General features: G+C 42.7%; 1 protein-coding gene across 1 annotated transcript; it reads left to right on the top strand.

The window, feature by feature from the left end:
• Positions 1–10,087: 10,087 nt before the first annotated feature.
• Positions 10,088–11,077, top strand: LOC126028672 (vomeronasal type-1 receptor 4-like). The gene has a single exon (XM_049787609.1). The coding sequence runs from the start codon at positions 10,088–10,090 to the stop codon at positions 11,075–11,077; it is 990 nt and encodes a 329-aa protein (XP_049643566.1).
• The last annotated feature ends 9,736 nt before the right edge of the window (positions 11,078–20,813 follow it).

The following is a 20,813-nucleotide window of genomic DNA, read 5'->3' as shown; positions in this document are numbered from 1 at the left end:
GGAGCCAGGAAAAACCTCTGAGCACTGCCGGGTGTGACCCAAAAACCACCAAAAAAAAATTAGAATCTAAATAATGTGCCACATAACAATGAGATATTGCTAGTCACAATTAATTTAATTTAATTAAAATGTATTAAAAACTATTTAGTGTTGTGGGTGAGAACAATAGACAGTGGGTAGAGTCCTTGCCTTTCATGGGACCAACTTGAGTTAGATTGCATTTAGTCCCCTGAAGTCTGCCAGGAGAAGTTTCTGAATGAAGAATCATGAGGAACCTCTGATCATAAAACCATAGTGGTCCATAGAACAAAAACAGGTTGTTAAAATAAGTAAAGCTATTTGGTTTTTGCTCATTGTAGTGTAGGGTTTCAGGGCATCTAGGGATGTGAGTAAGGCCACCTTGTCTCCTCACCTGCACCATAAGGTCAGTCATCTTCATCAGATGCTGCCTGAGACTTCCAATTCTTTATTGAGAGTCAAGTATGTAACCCAAAGGTCCTCACACCTAGGGCTAGATTGTTGGGAAATGAGGTTGGAATTCTCTTGAGACAGTGCTCTGGGGGTTTTCATGTATGTGAACGTCTCAAGATAGTCACAGAGAGTAGTTTAATGACCAAGTGTATTTCAGAAATACTCTATTTTTAAAAGAGAGTTAAAGAGAGAAGACAGAGAGACAGGCATGGCCTGGTATGAGGCCAATCCAAATTGTCCTTTGATAATTCTCAGGCTCATCAGAGGTCATCTCCAGCCAGAGAACCACACTCAATCCCTGCTCTTTGTGAAATAGGAAGTCGATTCTCACCAAATACTCAATCTGATGGCAACCTCATCTTCTGGACTTGTGAGAAATAAATTGCCATTGTCTGTAACCGAATTTATGGTATTTTGCCTTAACCACATCTAGGAATACAAAAGAACACATAGGAACTGATTTTTATATTGAGCTCTTCTAACAAAAGGAGAGGCCACCTGTATCTAGTACTCACAACAACTATTGTTTTTCTCATACATTTAAGAATTATTATCATGGTATTCAGAATACTCACAAAAACTATTGTTTTTCTCATACATTTAAGAATTATTATCATGGTATTCAGAATACATCAGAAATTTACCTTCAACTGTGCAGTGTAATCACACAGAAAATAAATGATGCTAGTCCATTATTTCAGAAGAAATGAAGTAAAAAGTCATTTTTAGATATGTACAAATAATTCAGGAATATGTCCGGAGAAAGTTTCCACATATGTGTGAGAATATGGCATGAGTGCTTAGTCCAATGCTTTTGTCTTAGAACCTTCTGTATGTTGCCCAGACACTTTAGAAAATATCATTCATGCATCTGATACCACTGGGGTGTCCCCAGGTGAGTTATGTGAAGTAGGGGAAATATCCTGTAACCCCAAGAAAGGAATCTGCCATTTTCTCTTTCTACACCTCTGCTAATTGGGCCAGTGATTGGAAGACCCAGGACTGTGAGCCTCGCTCTTCACAGGAAAGGAAAATCAGACCTAGAGCTTAGCCAGGTCTTACAGGTACAATGCCTTTCTTCCAGAAAAGCATTTTAGGAGGAGACAAGAGGTGAAGTAAAAACAGATTTTATTTGGATATTGAGAGAATGGACAAAAAGAAAGGCAGAGAGCAAGAGGTACTAATGCACTCAGGAAGATCTAGACATCTCCTTCGGTGGAGAGAGCCCCAGTACTCACCTGAGAGCTAAAGTAGGAAAGATCACATCTCAGGAGGGGAGAAGTGGGAGACATGTGCTCAGAAATCATATGCCCAAGCAACACATGTGCACAGCCTTCTCAGCGGCAGAGGGAGAAAGAAAGAAGAGACAAGGAGGAGGACAGAAAGAAAGAAAGAGAGAAAGAAAGAAAGAAAGAAGAGAGAAAGAAAGAGAGAAAGAAAGAGAGAAAGAAAGAAAGAGAGAAAGAAAGAAAGAAGAGAGAAAGAAGAAAGAAAGAAAGAAAGAAAGAGAGAAAGAAAGAAAGAAGAGAGAAAGAAAGAAGAAAGAAAGAAAGAAAGAGAAAGAAAGAAGAAAGAGAGAAAGTAAGAAAAGAAAGAGAGAAAGAAAGAAGAGAGAAAGAAGAAACAAGAAGGAGGAAAGAAGATAGAAAGAAAGAGAGAAAGAAAGAGAGAAAGAAAGAAAGAAAGAGAGAAAGAAAGAAAGAAGAGAGAAAGAAAGAAGAAAGAAAGAGAAAGAAAGAAAGAAGAAAGAGAGAAAGTAAGCAAAGAAAGAGAGAAAGAAAGAAGAGAGAAAGAAGAAAGAAATAAGAAAGAAAGAAAGAAAAGAAAGAAAGAAAGATAAGAAAGAAAGAAAGAGGGGCCGGGCGGTGGCGCTGGAGGTAAGGTGCCTGCCTTACCTGCGCTAGCCTAGGAGACGGACCGCGGTTCGATCCCCCGGCGTCCCATATGGTCCCCCAAGCCAGGAGCGACTTCTGAGCGCATAGCCAGGAGTAACCCCTGAGCGTTACTGGGTGTGGCCCAAAAACAAAAACAAAAAAAAAAAAAAAAAAAAAAAAAAAAAAAAGAAAGAAAGAAAGAAAGAAAGAAAGAAAAGAAAGAAAGAAAGAGAGAAAGAAAGAAAGAGAGAGAAAGAGAAAGAAAGAAAGAAAGAAAGAAAGACAGAAAGAAAGAAAGAAAATATTCAGCAGTCTCTTGGGTACTGAAAGTGTCTTAGTAGTGATGAAGTAATTCTTCCAATCCTGTCTCTTGGTTTCATGACAGAGAACTTTGCTACCTTTCAAACATTCCTTGCTGTCTCAGGAATTCATAGCACAACAGATAGGGCTTTTGCCTGGCATATGGCTTACCCTTGTTAAATCCCTGGCATCCCATGTGTCCCCCCATGCTCCCTATCCTGCCAGAATAATTTCTGCCACATAGCCAGGAGTAACCCATGAGCATAGCTAGGTGTTGCCCAAAAACAAAAACAAAAACAAACAAAAAAAGGAAATGGAAGATTTAAAAATAAAAATTCATTGCCCTGCGGGAAGTGGCCCTTCCCTGCCTGTTTGCCTGCCTCACAGCCACTTTTTAAGATTGTTTTTGTGTGTTCCAGGCCCACCCATTCATTGAATCTGATATCCCTGAACCTCATTTAGAGATAGGGCATTGGCAAGGATGGATTCAAAATTCCATGATTGGTTGGTATTCCAATAAAAGTAAGAAATTTGGCAATAGATTACTTCAGAAACAAAACTCTTGCATTGCCTTGTGAAGCCCTGTGTTTATTGATATAATGACCAGACATAAATACTGGGCAAAATAGGAAATCTGAGAGATGGAGTTTTTGACCAAGTACAAAGTTCTGTGAATACTCAAGTCACATAGGTCCAAGCCCAGAAAGATCTCTCTTCTCTCTCTCTCTCTCTCTCTCTCTCTCTCTCTCTCTCTCTCTCTCTCTCTCTCTCTCTCTCTCTCTCTCTCTCTCTCTCCCTCCCTCCCTCCCTCCCTCCCTCCCTCTCTCTCTCTCTCTCTCTCTCTCTCTCTCCATCTTTCTTTGCTTCAGGAATCATGGAAACCAAGAGGCTTTCCCAAGACATCACAAAAGTTCCTGTTCAGAAATGCAGCAGAAATTTGTTACTGCTTTAGGCAATGAGCAACTTCTAAAAAAGTTTCCTGAAATATCTCATCTCCCCAGGCCTCCCCTGTCATGGCCACTGCAGGGGAATTGATAATTGCCATTCTGCAGGGAGGTGAGGTCACTGCGCACAAACCCATATCAGGTCTGGCCGCCTCCCTCTCACAGGCATGGATACAGCGACATTCACACGGACTCCTGAGCCTGCACTCCTGGCAACAAGAAGAGCCTGCAGCTGCTCTGCATGTCTGTGTAAAGGCAGAATCCGCCCAGGGAAGAAAGGCTGAGTAAGTGCTCATGGCTGGGGCAGAAACAGATCTAGGGGCAGAGCCACAGAGGGCGGGAGAATAGATTCTTCCCCTGCAGTGATGGCTGAGCTGGTAATGGGATGAGAGTCCCAGTCTCTCCACCAATACTCTTGTAGGTACCTGTAATCCTCACCCAGGGAGAATATGGGGGACAGTCCCATTCGTGATGAAACAGTTAAGATGCCAACCTCATAGTTACCAATCCATCTGCAGTTACCAGATTCCTGCAGGACAGGACTCATGGATGAAAAATTGCTGTGTAGAGGGTAACTCAGAGCACTTTCGAATAAAGTGTAGAATGAATGCAAAATAATGAGTGGGAAATCCATGTACATATTTTGAGATTTTTTAAATTTTATTTTGTTGAAACCATTATGATAGACAAAGTCCTTCGTAGTTGAGTTTCAGATATCCAGTAAATCAGGGCCAATCCCACCACTCCTGTCAACCTCCCTCCATCAATGTTGACCAAGAGAACCCCGTAACACCCCTATTGCCTGCCAGCCTGCCCATTTAATGTTTAGATTGTTGGAGTTTGGGTCTCTTGATTTCATTGTTGTTGACTTTGGCTTGGCTATTTAGTTCTGTCCCTTTCTTTTTCTATTTTTTTCTCCACCAATGCACCTGAGGCTGTAATCTATGGAGCACAGAAAATGCAGTATTTAGGGTTTTTTTTCTTGAAAAAGTGTTTTACCTCCTGAGACCTGTTCTGCCAGGGCCAAGAGGTGCAGGAGAATACCAGCACTAAAATGGGGCTGGAGGCCAGAATTAAGAAAGGGGCTCATGGGTAAATATGACCACTGGAAGGAGCACCCATTCAGCCCCAATGCTTTGAACCCTCTGAGCGGCAGTGCCAGCCTGTCCCCTGCTATGTCCAAAACCACTGCTGGTGGACAGAGCGATCAGGTGGCAATGTGATATCCAAAATGTCTGGGAGGCCCCAGCCACCAGCAGCCTCAAGGGTAAGTCCCTTTCTGGGCCTGTCATCGAGGAAGTGGCTGCCCTCTGTCTCCTCGGTGCATTTGGCAGGAGACTGCAAAGGACCGACCCTAGTGACAGGTTTCACCCTTTCCCGTACTATGCGCTGATCATGCTGCTGCAAACAGGTGCCAAGGCCTCCCTGCCACTGCCTGGTCTCCCCACAGGTACCAGATTGGCCCCCCAACAAGGCTGGAGTGAGGAATCCAAGCCCAATAGGAGACAGTCTCAGAAAGCAAGTGACAGTCCCTGGCCTGGTCCCTGACTGGTGGGAGCTAAGAGGCTTTCAACACCTTGCCTAGAGAGGAGTCCCTGAGTCTGCCTGGAGCCACCTGCTCGCTTGTCCATCTGTCTGTCCATCCATCCACAACTGGCCTCCTTCCCCATCTACAATTCCCGCCCTGGGCTGGGCCTGGCAGTAATCTTGCTCAGCAGATGCCTACCTAGGAAACAGAGGGGCCCAGAGGGGTGCAGCAGGCAGGCGTGGCCAGGGACCCCAAGCCCTATGACCATGCTGTCCCCCTTTAACATATTTGGATCCAAAGTCTAAACAGCTAAACCAAGATAGCAGCTCTATCTCTTTCTCCACAACCATCTTGCTTAGAGTTCTGGACCCTTGGGTGCAAACGTGGCTCCAGCCCCCAGCAGGCTCAGTGTCCAGGACTGCTCTGGCCCTTGGAGCTGTGATGGGAAGGGAGGCAGGATGTGCAGACGGTGTATTATTGGTTTACACTGTTACAGGGTATGTTTTTTGTTAGCTTCAATGAATGATTCAAATATTTTACACCAGGAAGGACTTACTCAGTATCACTGCAGCTGTGCTTTCTGTCTCCTTTTAGTATTCAAAACAGTTGATGAGCCCAGAATTTGAGGGGGCCGAGATGTCCCCCCACACCTGCCTCCCCTCTCCCTGAGGCGGAATGAACTCAATGGAATTTTGTAATCCCTGTTATGTAAAGCAACGACATTCTCATTTACACATTCTTCTTCTTAAAAAGCAAATTTAACTGGGGGAAAAGTGTTTTTACTTTATCCTAGACACACAGCTCTGTGCTTTCTGCAGTGAGAGAAAGAATGTTTACTGCGTGAACAGCATCAATCCAGGGCTGCAGAGATGGCATCTGTGGACCAATTGCTCATTGGGTAGGGTCTGACTTGATGGGAATGGGGGAAGAACACCCGAGCCCAAGATTACAGCACCATTCAAGGTCAAGAACAATTTTGAGGCGAAAGTGATTGCTTGGGAATGTTGAGTCAGTTTGACTTTCTGTCCACACAGGTGTCATGGGTGCCTCCAAAGGTACCCTCAATCTTGTGAACTCTGTGAGGGCACCACAGAAATCAGCAGCTCTGAGTCAGCTCTCCCAGTCAACCAAGGCTCGATTTGCCTACGTGAGTAGAGACAAGTTTTGTCATACATTGTTGTCCAGGGCAGCAGCCAAAGCAAAGCAGCAATTAAGTATCTTGGAAAGTTCTTTTGAAAATAATGTTTATTGAGAACAATGTGAATTTCAAGTCTTTCACAATTATATTTGAGGCAAGATAGTGACAGTGAATTAGGGACATTCCCACCACCAGTGTTTTCCTCCCACCCCCAACCCCTGTTCTCAGCATACATCCCCTACCTCCTTGCTTTGCCCCTTGGACTGCTCATGCAGCAGGTTCCTTTTGTAAATTGTAGAATTATTGTATTACTATTGTATTATTATTGTATTATTATTGTAGATTGGGTATCTTGATTCTGTTGTCATTGAATTTGAGTTTTGTGATTAGGTCTGATCATTTGTAATTTTCACTCAATGATCATGAGATTGCTTGCTCCTGCTACCATCCACTTTTTTTCTCCTCTCAATTTATGAGGCAGAGCAAGATGATTCAGGTTATATAATTATGTTGGGAAGGAAAAAAAAGGAAAGCTGAGAGGAGCCCATCTAGAATCTATAAATATCATTTAAAAGAAGAGAGGGAAAAAACAAACTTAAACAAGCAATGACAAAAAATACAACAATAACAACAAAAACAACTAGAAAGAAAAAATAAGGACGGAAGGCTGTGGCAAGTTTGTGTGTGTGTGTGTGTGTGTGTGTTTGTCTCTCTGTGTGTGTGTTTGCATAGGCACAATAAGCATTGGGGAAATTACAAAGGGAATTTTCTTGGGATACAGGGTTTCTCCACCCTTCTAGCATACTGTCATGGGAACAACTACAGGCTCCAGACTATCTTGGAGAGTTTTATGGAATTTCACAGCTGCATCACAGAATCATTTCTACAGTATGTGTCTGAGCACAGAATCTGAACCCAAGCTGCACAACTCCCTCCTATGCAGAAGCAAACAGCAATTTAGATGCACTCACACAATCCAATTTAGATCCACTTATTTTTCCCTTAGTTAACTTAATGAGAAAAAGTAGTTAACTATACCTGGAGGTGTTCAGTGTTTTCTCCTGGACTCAGACATCATTTGCCTTGGCACTGAGTAAAAACAGGTTAGATCTAAATACCCAAGCCAAAGTCAATGACAATATAATCAAGAGATCCAAACTATATCAAGCTAAACACAAAATGGATCTGTTATACTAGTAGTTCAGGGGGCTAATAGGGAAGTTATGGGGTGCATGCTGGGAACTATAGAGGAGGGAGGTCCATAATGGTGGTGGGCCTGGCCCTAATTCACTGCCACTACATGCCTGAAATACAATTGTGACAGATTTCCCATTCACATAGCTTCAATAAAATAACAAAAGAAAATTATTTGACTTTGGGGACACTGAGAATCAAACTCAGGTCACCCCAAAAAGAACAAGTGCGGGCCCGGAGAGATAGCACAGCGGCGTTTGCCTTGCAAGCAGCCGATCCAGGACCAAAGGTGGTTGGTTCGAATCCCGGTGTCCCATATGGTCCCCCGTGCCTGCCAGGAGCTATTTCTGAGCAGACAGCCAGGAATAACCCCTGAGCACTGCCGGGTGTGACCCAAAAATAAAAAAAAAATAAATAAAAAGAACAAGTGCCCACCACCATACTATTTTTTTTAGCTCCCATTTGTGCTAAGTGAATTTTTTACTTAATAAATTACATTAAGATAACGCCCTGAACAAGAAGAGTGTCCCATCACACATTTGTAAGCATAAACACCTGGAAAATGGACTTACAGCTACTAGATCATTTCAGAGGTCCCACCCCCTTTCCCTGAGTTGCTTTTTCCATGATTGATACCTGAAGTTTAACTCTCTTATTTTATTGGCTGCATTTCTCTGGGATGTTGCATGACTTTCTTTAGCATATCTTTCCAGAAGACAATCGTGTGTCATAAACTAACATATCCATTCCTCTATTAGCAGCACCTGGTCAGCATTGAAATTATGGCTATAATAGGTAAAGAGTGATTCTTGCATAAAAGTCTATAACCTTGGTTGCTGATAAATGTATGTGTTATCTTGATTACATAGTTGCACAATGCCATAATGGAGACACAAGGTGTGGCATCTGGTTGCCACATACAAACTCTACTAGCGCATGATCTCCTAAAGTATATCTCAAAGCCAGAGACCATTGGGAGTGGTTGTTTTTTATATATCCTGGGAATAGTTGATATTTACTATTATTTCATTTTTGTTTTCTGTAATACTCCTAAGGCTGACAGGTTTAATATTTTCAAAGGCTAACAATTATTCACATCATATTGTTTAGTGAATAATCCTTTTCTTGAATTTCTTTAGGTGCTTCAGTATTTTTTCTAGCAATTTTATATTTTCTAAGACATTTTGGTTCAGAGTCCAGAAAAATAGCATAGGAGAAGGAAGGTACTTGTCTTGATCACAAGACATCCAATTTTGATGTCAGAATTAATTAGAGTCAACCAAACTCTATTAGAAGTGATCTAAAGGGCCGGAGAGATAGCGTGGAGGTAAGGTGTTTGCCTTACATGCAGAAGGATGGTGGTTAGAATCCTGGCATCCCATATGGTCCCCAGCGCCTGCCAGGAGCGATTTCTGAGTGTAGAGCCAGGAGGAACCCCTGAACACTGCTGGGTGTCACCCAAAACTCCCAAAAAAGTGATCTATATGCACAGAATTAGAGTACACTCTAAGCCCCACTCGGTGTGCTTCCTCCCCATAAAAGATAGATCCAGTTCTAATACTCAATCACAGTATTGGGCTCTGGCTCTCCCTCATGTTCCTTCATTTCTCTCTTTTTGACTTGCTCCATCCTCTGTGTCTTTGTATCTGGTGTGATGAGAACAAGTTTTAATTTTAACGTGTTTATTACTATATGTAGTATGTTTTCTGCTATTTATGAAAAGTCTTCTAATTCAAAGTTTAGGGAAAACTGCTCCTTTTCTTTATTTTTTTTTAACTTTTTTATTTAAAGCATTGAGATTTACAAAATTCCTCATAGCTGACTTTTAGACATACAGTGTGTCAGTACCAATCCCACCACCAATAGTAACTTCTTTCCACCAATGTTTCCAGGGTTTATGCCATACTTCCTCCCAGCTTGCCATCTTTTTTATCTTATATGTAAATTGAGTTTAATAATCCATTAAGGATGCATTTGTGTGTGTTGACTTTTTCATTTTCTAACATGACTTGACTATTGAGTTTATTTTCATGATGATGCATTCAACTTCCTCTTCTTGCTGTTACAGGATCCTTAACCAAGCTAAGACCTTTTTATCTGAAGACTGACTCTCCCATGAATAGCACCGAGATTATTCTCTGCCTCATTGTGTTTCTTATTGTCTTATGCAGGGGCTGAGGAGATACTACAGCAAGTAATATACTGGCCTTGCTAGATGTTGAACAGGTTTAGATTTCCAGCTCCCTTTTGGGTCACAGTCTACTCCACCCAGGATTCCTAAGTGCAGAGCCTGATTAAGTACTATGTACTGCCATATTTGGTCCAAACCAAATATGAATGAATGAATGAATAAATGACTGAATGACCATGGGGCTGGAGAGATAGCGCAGCTGTAGGGTGTTTGCTTTGCACGTGACTGACCCAGATGGATCTCGGTTTGATCCCCAGCATCCCATATGGTCCCCCAAGCCAGAAGGGATTTCTGGGCGCATTGCCAGGAATAACCCCTGAGCATCACTGGGTTGGCCAAACAACAAACAAAAAATTACTGAACAATCCAACAAATAAATAAGTGAGTAATTAAAATCTTAGGCTAACCCCCACAAGAGCAAAAGCCTAAACTTTCTCTTGGTGTGAAATGTATGTCGGGAGCATTCTTGATGGGAGAAATGATTACTGCCCTCTCTCAGAGGACAGTGTTTGTACTAAGAGCACAGCCTTAAAGGATGTGACAGTTGCAGTGATTATACTCTTAGAGATTCTCCTAGGAGCACTGGGAAATTTCTCTCTTCTTTGCCATTACTTACTCCTTAACTGCACTGAAGCCCGGGTGAGAACCACAGACTTGATTCTCATGCACATGACTATGTCCAACTTTTTGCTCATTGCCTCACAAGGAGTGCCCCAGGCACTGGCAATTTTTGGGCTCAAATATTTCTTCACTGAATTGGGATGTGATCTTCTTTTGTATGTTCTGAGAGTGGGCAGGGGCATGTCCATTGGCACCACCTGCCTTTTGAGTGTCTTCCAGGCCATTATGATCAGCCCCATGAACTCCTGCTGGAAGGATCTGAAAGCCAAAGCTCCCCAGTATGTCACAAGTTCCATTGCCTTGTGCTGGATTTATTATATGACAGCTAATCTTTTTTTTCCTCTGCACATATTTTATGTATCTAATAAATGGAACATGAAAAACATCACAAAGAGAGTAGATTTTGGATTCTGTAGTAGTACTGATGTTGAGAATGTCTCTGGAGCAGCCTATTCAGCATTAATTGTGTTCCCTGAAGTTGTGTGTTCTGTGCTCATAGTCTGGACCAGTGGCTCTATGATTCTCTTCCTGTACAGGCACAAGCAAAGACTCCAACACATTCATAGCAGTCAAGTTTCTTCCAGATCTTCAGCTGGGTCCAGAGCCACCCAAAGAATCCTTGTTCTGGTGAGCGCCTTTGTGTGTTTTCACACGATGACCTCCATCCTTTATATGTGTTTGCATCTAGTTGATTATGATGCATTGTTGGTTAATATTGCAAATATCATATCTGCGTGTTTTCCTGCTGTGAGCCCCTTTCTGGTTAAAAAACGTGTTTCCATGGTATTCAGGGTTTCATTTGCACTGTTAATATAAAGAAAATCCCATGATCACATCCCAAATAATTAACACATATATCTTGGTTCAAGGTTTCTAGTTTATTTAATAATATTACTTTTGCCATATATATTGCCTTTTCATTGCTCAAAAAATTAAAACTTAAAAGCAGATCATATGTTGACTAAATGCAACTTGTCACATAAAAAATATCGAGTTTTATCTCAGTGTAGTGTGGAATTTTAATGGGTTTATAGAGTTTGCATTTAGAGATGTGCTTAAAGCACTCCCATACTCAGAACTAAGAGTAGAATAAAAGCAAAAACATGAGTGCATCCTGTGGAGAATCTATGTGTATATAGATTTATTTTTTTTTTGGATAAAAAGGTTTTATCTTCATCTAGATGTACCACAAAATTAATGGGCATAATAACTGTGTCCTGGTGAAAACATGTGGTTTAGGAGATTATGGAGAGTGTGAATGCTTTCTGCAACAGAGAAAAGTATTTAGGCATAAAAACATAGTAATACTGGGAAGCAGAGATGAGCTGGGTGGACATTTGTTCCTTTGATTTAGTCTCGTTAGATCTGGTAAAAAAAAAAAACTCCTGAGTCCATCACAGTTTGATGGCAGCTTTGAGGTAAAAGTGGTTTCTCAGAGATGTTGCATCTTATTGACTTTCTGTCCTCACAGTGAGTGGTCTTAGGTGCATCCCCGGGACCCTCAAACTGAGAACTCTGTGTGGACACCACAGAAAACAGCAGCTCCCAGTCATTCGAGGTTTTCCATTCCATGGACATATATGCCAATGTGTGTATGTACAATTTGTATTCTATATTCTCAGCAAAAATAAAATCGTGGGATCATTTTATGCTAAATTTCCAGACAGCATCACTGAATCACTGAATTGTTTTCAGCATGTGTCTGAATACAGGATCTAACCTAGAATCGATAAATTCCTTTCTATCCAGAAACAAACATATTAGTATGTGGTTCATTCAAAGAACCACATTTGTGGGGGAGGGGAGTGTTCTGTTTATGACTGAAACCCAAATACAATCATGCTTGTAAACATGACGCCTAAATAAAAATTTTATTAAAAAACTAAAACACCACATTTGAACACAGCCTTTTCTTTTGTGAAGTAAATTATTTTGGTCAAAATGGAGTCTGAGCCACACCAAATAATATTCTGGGCTTAGTTCTGACTTGGTGTTTAGAGATAACTACTGGCAGCTTTGGAGTGATCACATAAGGTGTCACAGATCAAACTTGAGTTTGATCCAAGTTTCGGTTTGGGTCCACTTTCAAAGCAAAATCCCCATCTCCTATTTAGTTAAGGGAATATTTATTTTAAAAGTCACAGAGGGGGGCTGGAGAGATAGCATGGAAATAGGGCATTAGCCTTGCATGCAGAAGGATGGTGGTTCGAATCCCGGCATCCCATATGGTCCCCTGAGCCTGCCAGGAGTGATATCTGAGTGTAGAGTCAGGAGTAATCTCTGAATGCTGCTGGATGTGACCACAAAACAAAACAAAACAAAAAGTCACAGAGGGGTTGGAGCTAGAGCAAAGCAGGGAAGACATTTGCTTTGTATGCGGCCAACCTAGTGAGATCCCTGGATTCCCAAATGCTTTGCTCATAAAATTGGCTAAGGGCTGGAGAGACAGTATGAGATATTTGCCTTGCAAACATCTGACCCAAATTAAGTCCTTGATATTATATGAGGTTTGCAGAATTAGCTCTATACTTCGCAAGGTGTGATCCAAAACAAAAACAAACACCTGTTCGATGTCATGAATATAGTAGGGACTAATTAACCCAGTTCTGATGAAGAGAACAACTTAGACCAATTCTTCATTCTATTTCTATCCCACATGGAATGAATAAAAACTTGAAAGTCTTCATATATGTTGTTCCTATCCATGTGCAAAAATGTACTAATTTGAGCTGGAGCCATTCTACAATAGGTAAAGTGCTTGCCTTGTGTGTATCTGACCAGGGTTTGCTCATCAAATGGTTCGAGTCTCACCAGAAGGGATTCCTAAACCCAGAGTAAGCCCTGAGCACCTCTGGACAGCCCCATCACCCAAAAAGTGGAACAAATCAGTAAATGCTTAAAGGCTTTTGAATAGCAAATTTGCAAATGGTCACAGTCCACATTTTACCATGTCTTTTATTACATATTTTAGGTCACTCGCAACAAAAGGAGCATATGAATCAGTTTGAGGGGCTAAAAAATAATACGCAGATTGGGTGCTTGACTTGCACATGGCCAACTTCTGTTCCACCACTAACACCTAATATTATTCTCTGTGCCCTGCAGGAGTAATTCTGAGTGCAGAGCCAGGAGTAAGCCCTGAGCATTGCTGGAATTAACCTAAAGGAGAAAGAAAACAGGATAATACATCATGTAGGTCTGATTTGTAAGCAGAACTTCTGAGCTGGTCTCAATGATTCTGTGTAGCAGGCAGAATTTTCTCAACTGCACGTGTGTGTTTGTGTGTGTGTATGTGTATGTGTGTGTAGGGGAAATAGAGCAACAGTGCTTAGGAGCTACATCTGGCTCGAGGTTCAGATCACACCCAGCAGTGCTCTGGAATCCAGGAGGTATTGAGGATTCCATCAAGTCTACAGTGTGCAAAGCCTTTGCTCAGCTCATTGAGCTGTTTTCTCAGCCCAGGTGCTAGCTTTTTATCCCCATCTTCACCACATCCAGGACACCAACACCTCCTGAGCACAATAGGATATGTCCCAAATATCAAACAAAGAATCAGCAATGGAGGTGCGAGAATGAACACAGGATGTGTGAGTGTATTGAATTAAGTCCTCGGGTTCCAACCCTGGAACACTGGAGAGGCGGGCCTGGAGACAGAAGGCAGCCTGGAAAATAATTCACAAACACGCATGTCACGAGAAGAGGTTTTGGAAGAGTTCCCCATGTTACCATACACTCCTATTAGCCAGCCAACAGCTTCAAATCACTTCATGGAGCTCTGGAAAATGAAAGGGAAAGACCCTTATTCCTTTTCAAGCATTTTATCTGAAGAAAAATGTCACACTTGGAAGGTGGGACCATCCAGTTTCCACTCCTATCCAAGGCTCTACATTCAATGAGTAATAATTCATGATTGATTGAGGTAGTAACAGACAAATCCTATAATCCCACAAGAGTGGGTGAAGGAGATGGGGAGTCAAAGGACAAAAGTCCCATTGAGGGAACCAGCTCCATCTTTTCACCTCCTACCACCTCAGTATCACCGCTGGCATTACAAAGGCACGTGGTCTACTTTGATATATATAAATTTATAATATAAATATATTTATATATATATTTATAAAATATTCTATTTATTTATTTTTGTTTGTTTTTCAGGCCACACCTGTTTGATGCTCAGGAGTTATTCCTGGCGACGCACTCAGAAATTGCCCCTGGCTTGGGGGGACCATATGGGATGCCAGGGGATCGAACCATGGTCCTTTCTTTGGCTAGCGCTTGCAAGGCAGGCACCTTACCTCTAGCGCCACCTCGCCGGCCCCAAATATGTTATATTTATATATAATATTTATATTTATAATATATAATATTTATATTCTTAATATATAATATATATTTATGGTTATATTTATATATAGCATATAAATATATAAATATAAAATAAAATCTACCCGGTATCTATCTAGATCAATTATCCATTAGTTAAATCCATCAAGTAAAAACAAAGGGACCTTGTGATCAACACAGGATGGAGACACCCCACAAGTCAATCATATTTCCTACATCTTGACTAGATTTTCCTTAAGTTGAATGTAAAACCAGCTCACAGTGCTTACAGCATAATTTTTTTCCAACTGCAAACAAGGTAATGACCAACTTTGACTAGAGTGTGGTGGGCTGGTATGAGTGTGGTCTTTGGGAGAGGGTGGGAGCAGGGACCCCACACATCAAGGGGAAAGACCTCCAAGGATGCCCCAAGACTCCCTCCACAGGTCACACATAAAAGCAAATCTCACCTGGGACATAAAATGGTCTGGCTTTATGTCACAAAAAACACAAGGGTTCCACACAGTGTCCCAGGAATCCAGATTCCCCCTGAGTCTCTCAAGTACCTTCTCTGGGACAGGTCACCCCACTTCTCTCCATGATCACTGCGGGTCCAATAGTTGAAGCTTGTGACCTGGAAGTATCTGTAAAATCACAGAACTCTGTTTTCTTTCTGCAGACCTGAGTTCCTACAGGACTTTGGGGCACTAGGGAGGTACATCAGAAGGAGCCTTGTCAGATCCAGCACCAGCCCACGACTCCACAGGCAGGGAGTTGCATGCTCTTGGTCTTGGGCAAAGCGAGGAGACTGTGGCATCATCCAGGCCTCAGTGGAGAAGACGTACGCTGCCTCACTGGCCATGGAGTAGAGGGTTTGCACCAGGACAGTCAGGACTCCTGGAGCTGGGCCAGAAGAGCCAGTTGGTCCTGAGAGTGGGGGAACAGGTCTGCTGCCTCTGTGCCTCCTCTATGCCTTCAAGTATGGCCCAGGACAGGCTGCGCAGGGTTGTCACTAAGCCTCACAGAAGTAGGGGACACTTGCAAAGTTGAGTGTAAAGTTCTGGAGTCTGGGGCCTCTTGAAGTTGGGTGTGACAACTTCCAGGGAACAGGGGAATTCTCTGGTATCTTTGGGAACAAGAATTCCAGTCAGCCTCCTCATTGCAGCCAAAGTGACTGAGCCTGAGCCCCTTGGGTGATTGTCACCTGAGTTCTACCCACTGTGCTCGACCTCTGAGGGACTTCCTGCAGAAGGAGAATTGAATGAGACATCCTGCACCTCATTTCCTGTGGGTCTTGCTCCCGAATTCAGGCCACATCCAAAGCCTCTTGGCCCTTCACTCTTTTTCCTCCCTACTATTCTCTTCTCTGATTAAATAACCCACCCCTCCCTATTCCCTCAAAGATCTCTGAGCCTCCATCCAGCTCCCATATTGAACAACCCCTCGAGAAGAGCCTGAGGTTATGGTCTTCTCCCTGAGCTGCCCCTAGGAACATAAGCAAGACCCACCTTCTTTGTGGAGCCAGCAAGCTCCCTGGCTCCTTTTCCTCTTCCAGTCACAGTCCTCATTGTCTTCATCAGAGAATCTGCTTTCTGACTCTAGGCGCAATGAGAGAGAGAGAGTGTGTCTCCTAAACAACCATCCCTGCCTTGAAGATGCCAGAACCCCCGCCCACCCATCCCCAGCCATCCAGTAACTCTTACCCGATTGGTCCCTGCTGCTGATACTGTCCCAGGGTTCTAATTCTGGGAACTTCTTATCCTCAGCACATTTGGGCATTGGGCCTGTAGAGACAGAACTATAGAGACATCATACAAGCCACATGAGGCCCTGCTCTGGTCCTGGCTCAACTCTGTGGACAAGTTTCTACAAAGATGTGCTGGCCATCTCAGAATGTGCCAAAGGGTCACTTTTCCACAATATCCCTTGAATCCTAAAAATGAGGGTTCACTTTCTGTCACCAAACTCTAAGTAAAAATCAGCCAGAAAGCCAGAAAGAGTCAATATCTCAGCTAGTATCTGCGTCCCATCTCCATACTCACAGCCCATTTTTCTTCAAGCTCAACCCCCATTTGGGCAATCCCTGCACCAGGAAGGCGACTTCTTACCCTTTCCTTCTCCTTCTTTCTCCTCTATCTCCAAGCCCTTTTCTGTGTAGATCCTTTATAGGAAGGACAGCTTGGTAGTGGAGGACCCCTTGGAAGGGGCTTCAGGGTGGAACACTTCCTTTCTTGCTTCCATCCTGAAGCCAAGGAAGGTCCTCACCGCCAAGTCCCCGGTTCTCGAGCCCCAAGCAAGTACATGTGCTCTCAGCCAGGCCCAGAGCAGAAGTGAAGGTTGTTGAGATGGCCCCATTATATAAACCCATAGTTGGGCAGAGCTTGCTCTTATTGGCTGAAAGTGTTTAACTCCCAGCCAATTGTACCTCAGTTTCACCTGGAGCAGTGTTTATGGGCGTGTCTTATTCATTTGTCTAGGGTGGTAAACCTCCTTCTACTGTCTTTTCAGGGCCCCTGGGCCTCATGCCATCACTTTCCGAGTTAGGATTTCCTCTCTGAATCTTTCCCACTCCTACCTCTATAAAATTTGGGTCCAATATAAACATCTAGTTTATCTTACCAACGAAACTGAACAAGTGAGTTCAAACGCAGTTTGTTCAGAAATGCTAGCTGAATGTTGCCTATAACTTTGTGAAAGTAGTAAATAAAGAGAAATCACAGCAAAAATAAATACATTAATAGACAATATAGTTTACTTGACAAAATGAGGCATTTTTGTTTTCCTTTTTTCCACTTTGGGGCCACACCCAGTTGTACTCGGGCTTACACATGTCTGTGTTTAGGATCATTGCTGGTGGGGCCAAGGCGACACCTGGGTTGACTGAAGACAAGGCAAGTGCTTTCCCGACACTGTCCTATCTCTTCAGTCTCTCCTTTGTGTTTCTCAAAATTCACACTCTAGACAAGGGGTCCTCAAACTTTTTAAACAGGGGGCCAGTTCACTGTCCCTCAGAGCATTGGAGGGTCTGACTATAGTAAAAACAAAACTTATGAACGAATTCTTATGCACACTGCATATATCTTATTTTGCAATGAAGAAACAAAACAGATACAAATACAATATGTGGTCCGTGGGCCATAGTTTGAGGACCACTGCTCTAGACCATGTATCTGTCCAGAATCAGCACTGAATATGAGAGGATGTGTGAAGGATGTGAAAGAGGCGTTTGTGAAAGCTTAGTACCAAAGCTTCAGAGAGGGGCCCAGCTTTATCCCCAAGTCTTCTGCCACCCACTATCATCTCGTCTCCAGGGGATTGTAGAAATATTTGTGAATCTGCACAAGGACAACTCAGTTTGGTTCCCACTCTGTGGTAGCCTCTTTACCCCCCTCTAAGGAGGAGATTGGTGAGCACAGTACAAAAGCCTAGCTGTTGGCCCTTGTGTACCCTGAACACTACAACAGCAGTAAATAACCTCTCCTTGTGGCATTAATCCCTTTGGATGGGCTTGGATGGAGGTGGATGGTGATGGAGGCCTTTCTCCTCCAGCACAGAACCACGTGGCTCCAACTCCTCCAACCGGCAGGCTTTAGGAAATATCAGCTTTATTTGCCCTGGCCAACATGTGCGGCCTATAATCACGATTTACGCTGAATTCCTATTCAGCCTTTTTTCGCCCCTTTTTGCCCCTGAGGTCAAACCTTTTGAAACCTCCCCGAGACCCCTCCCAGAAATGGGAGGTTCTTTCTTGTAGGTAAGCTTACACAAAGAATAGGGGTTGGGTTACATCTCCTGTCACAGCCAAATGATTCTGCTCTCCATAACACCCAAAATGCACTGTGTGGCACACCCCTAAACATTACCTTACTTCTAAACTGTGTGTATGATCCAGACTGAGGATATCTGTGACTGCCTAAGTGAGTAGTGAACATTTTTTTCCTGGAGTTGAACATCAAACAGCAGGAATAACCCTGATTAGGAGATGCTCATATTATATGGGAGGACACCTGACCTTTCCCCTGGTCTCATCTCTTAAATGAAATAACTGTATTAAGAAACACAGGAGGACACCAGGCGGGGAAAATCCGCGAAAGTACACCGGCCCAGTGGGGCTCAGCTGTGAAAGACTGTGAGTGTGACCTGTCTATGTCTGTCTACTGTCCTCTTGCGTGAAACTCTTGCGAGTGGGGCAAAAAGAGGCTCAGAGGAGCACGGCCGCTCCGCTTCGCTACGCGGCCGTGCACTCTTTCTAAGGAAAGAACTCCATTGCAACAAGAAGGAAAAATCACACTAAGAACGGCGCTATATCACAGAAGCAAACATTTCTCTCTGGACTGTCTTCTCTGTTGCATGCTCGGGCCTAAGATTTGACCCAGTGTGAGGCTTCATCCACGGAGGACTCCCCTCCCTTAGAGGCAAGTCAGCCCATCCAGAAAGGGAGGAGCCAGAGGAGTGTGCTGCCTACATCATATAGACAATGAATACCACTACAACACGTAGAAAAACCCACAATACAAGTGTGACAATGGGGAAACAACGCAGGCCAGCATCAGACATAGAGAATGAAGATGACAATTCTGAGGACCAGATAATGACTGAACAACTAATCAACCTCTCAGATAAGGACTTTAGACTAGCAATATGGAAGGTGCTCAACAGACTCCAAGAAACTATGGATCGAGTTGAACAGAACACTAATAAGAACCAAGAAAATATGAAGGCAGAAATGACAAAACTCCAAACTGAAATAACATGTCAACTAACAGGACTGAAAAAGTCAGTAAACGAAGTGAATGACAAAATGGATAAGCTCTGGGACAGGGTATCAGAAGCTGAGAATAGACTTGGTGCTGTGGAAGATGAGATACATAACAATTCCATACAGCAGGAGAGATTGGACAAAAAACTTAAAGCAAATGAGCAGACAATGGAAAAATTAGTCAAAGAATGGGAACAGACGAAAATAGAAGTCTATGATAAGATCAACAGAAACAACTTAAGAATCATTGGAGTCCCAGAGACCCAGGAAGAAAATTTCCAGGAAGAATCAATGGTCAAGAACATCATTAAAGAGAAACTTCCAGAGCTAAAGAATATATGTGATCAAATCCTGCATGCCCGAAGAGTACCAACCAAAAGAGACCCCAGAAAAACCACCCCAAGACACATCCTAGTCACAATGACAAATCCCACAGATAGAGACAGAATTCTGAAAACAGCAAGATCAAAAGGGGAAATCATGTTCAAGCAAGCTTCCCTGAGATTTACAGCAGACCTGTCACCAGAAACGCTCAATGCCAGAAAGCAGTGGTGGGATATTGTGACAAGACTGAATGAAATGAATGCTTCACCCAGAATACTATACCCAGCAAAACTCACTTTCCGGTTTGACGGAAGAATACATGGTTTCACAGACAAAAAACAGCTCAGAAACTTCACAGACACAAAACCAGTCTTAAGAGAAAAACTGAAAGACCTAATCTAAGACAAGACTACCCAAAAGACACACCAAATTTTGAAATAAAGATGGCGTTAAATCCCAGGACAATTCTTTCTCTCAAAGTCAATGGACTAAATGCACCAGTTAAGAGACACAGAGTGGCTAAATGGATCAAAAAACTCAATCCAACCTTCTGCTGCCTACAAGAAACGCACCTGAATAGTCAGAACAAACATAGACTCAAAATAAAAGGCTGGAGAAAAGTTATCCAAGCAAACAACACCCATAAAAAAGCTGGAGTGGCCATACTAATATCAGATAATGCAAACTTTATACTCAGGAAGGTTGTAAGGGACAAAGACGGACATTTTATATTAATCAAGGGGTACGTAGAGCAGGAAGAATTCACTCTCCTAAACATATATGCACCGAATGAGGGGCCAGCAAAATATTGAATACAACTGTTGACAAATCTGAAAAATAATATCAACAACAACACAATAATTGTGGGGGACCTTAACACGGCTTTGTCAACACTGGACAGGTCAACCAGACTGAAACCCAACAAGAATATACTAGACCTGAGGAGAGAAATGGAAGAAAGAGGCCTAGTGGATATATATAGGACACTCCATCCCCAGAAACCTGGATACACATTCTTCTCCAATGTACATGGGACATTCTCCAGGATAGACTACATGCTGGCACATAAAACATACCTCCATAAGATCAAGAGGATAGAAATTTTGCAGACTACCTTTGCTGACCACAAGGCTCTGAAATTATTTG

Source organism: Suncus etruscus, chromosome 14 (assembly GCF_024139225.1).
Source record: "Suncus etruscus isolate mSunEtr1 chromosome 14, mSunEtr1.pri.cur, whole genome shotgun sequence".
Taxonomy (NCBI): Eukaryota; Metazoa; Chordata; class Mammalia; order Eulipotyphla; family Soricidae; genus Suncus; species Suncus etruscus.
This window is presented reverse-complemented; position numbering and strand designations above follow the sequence as displayed.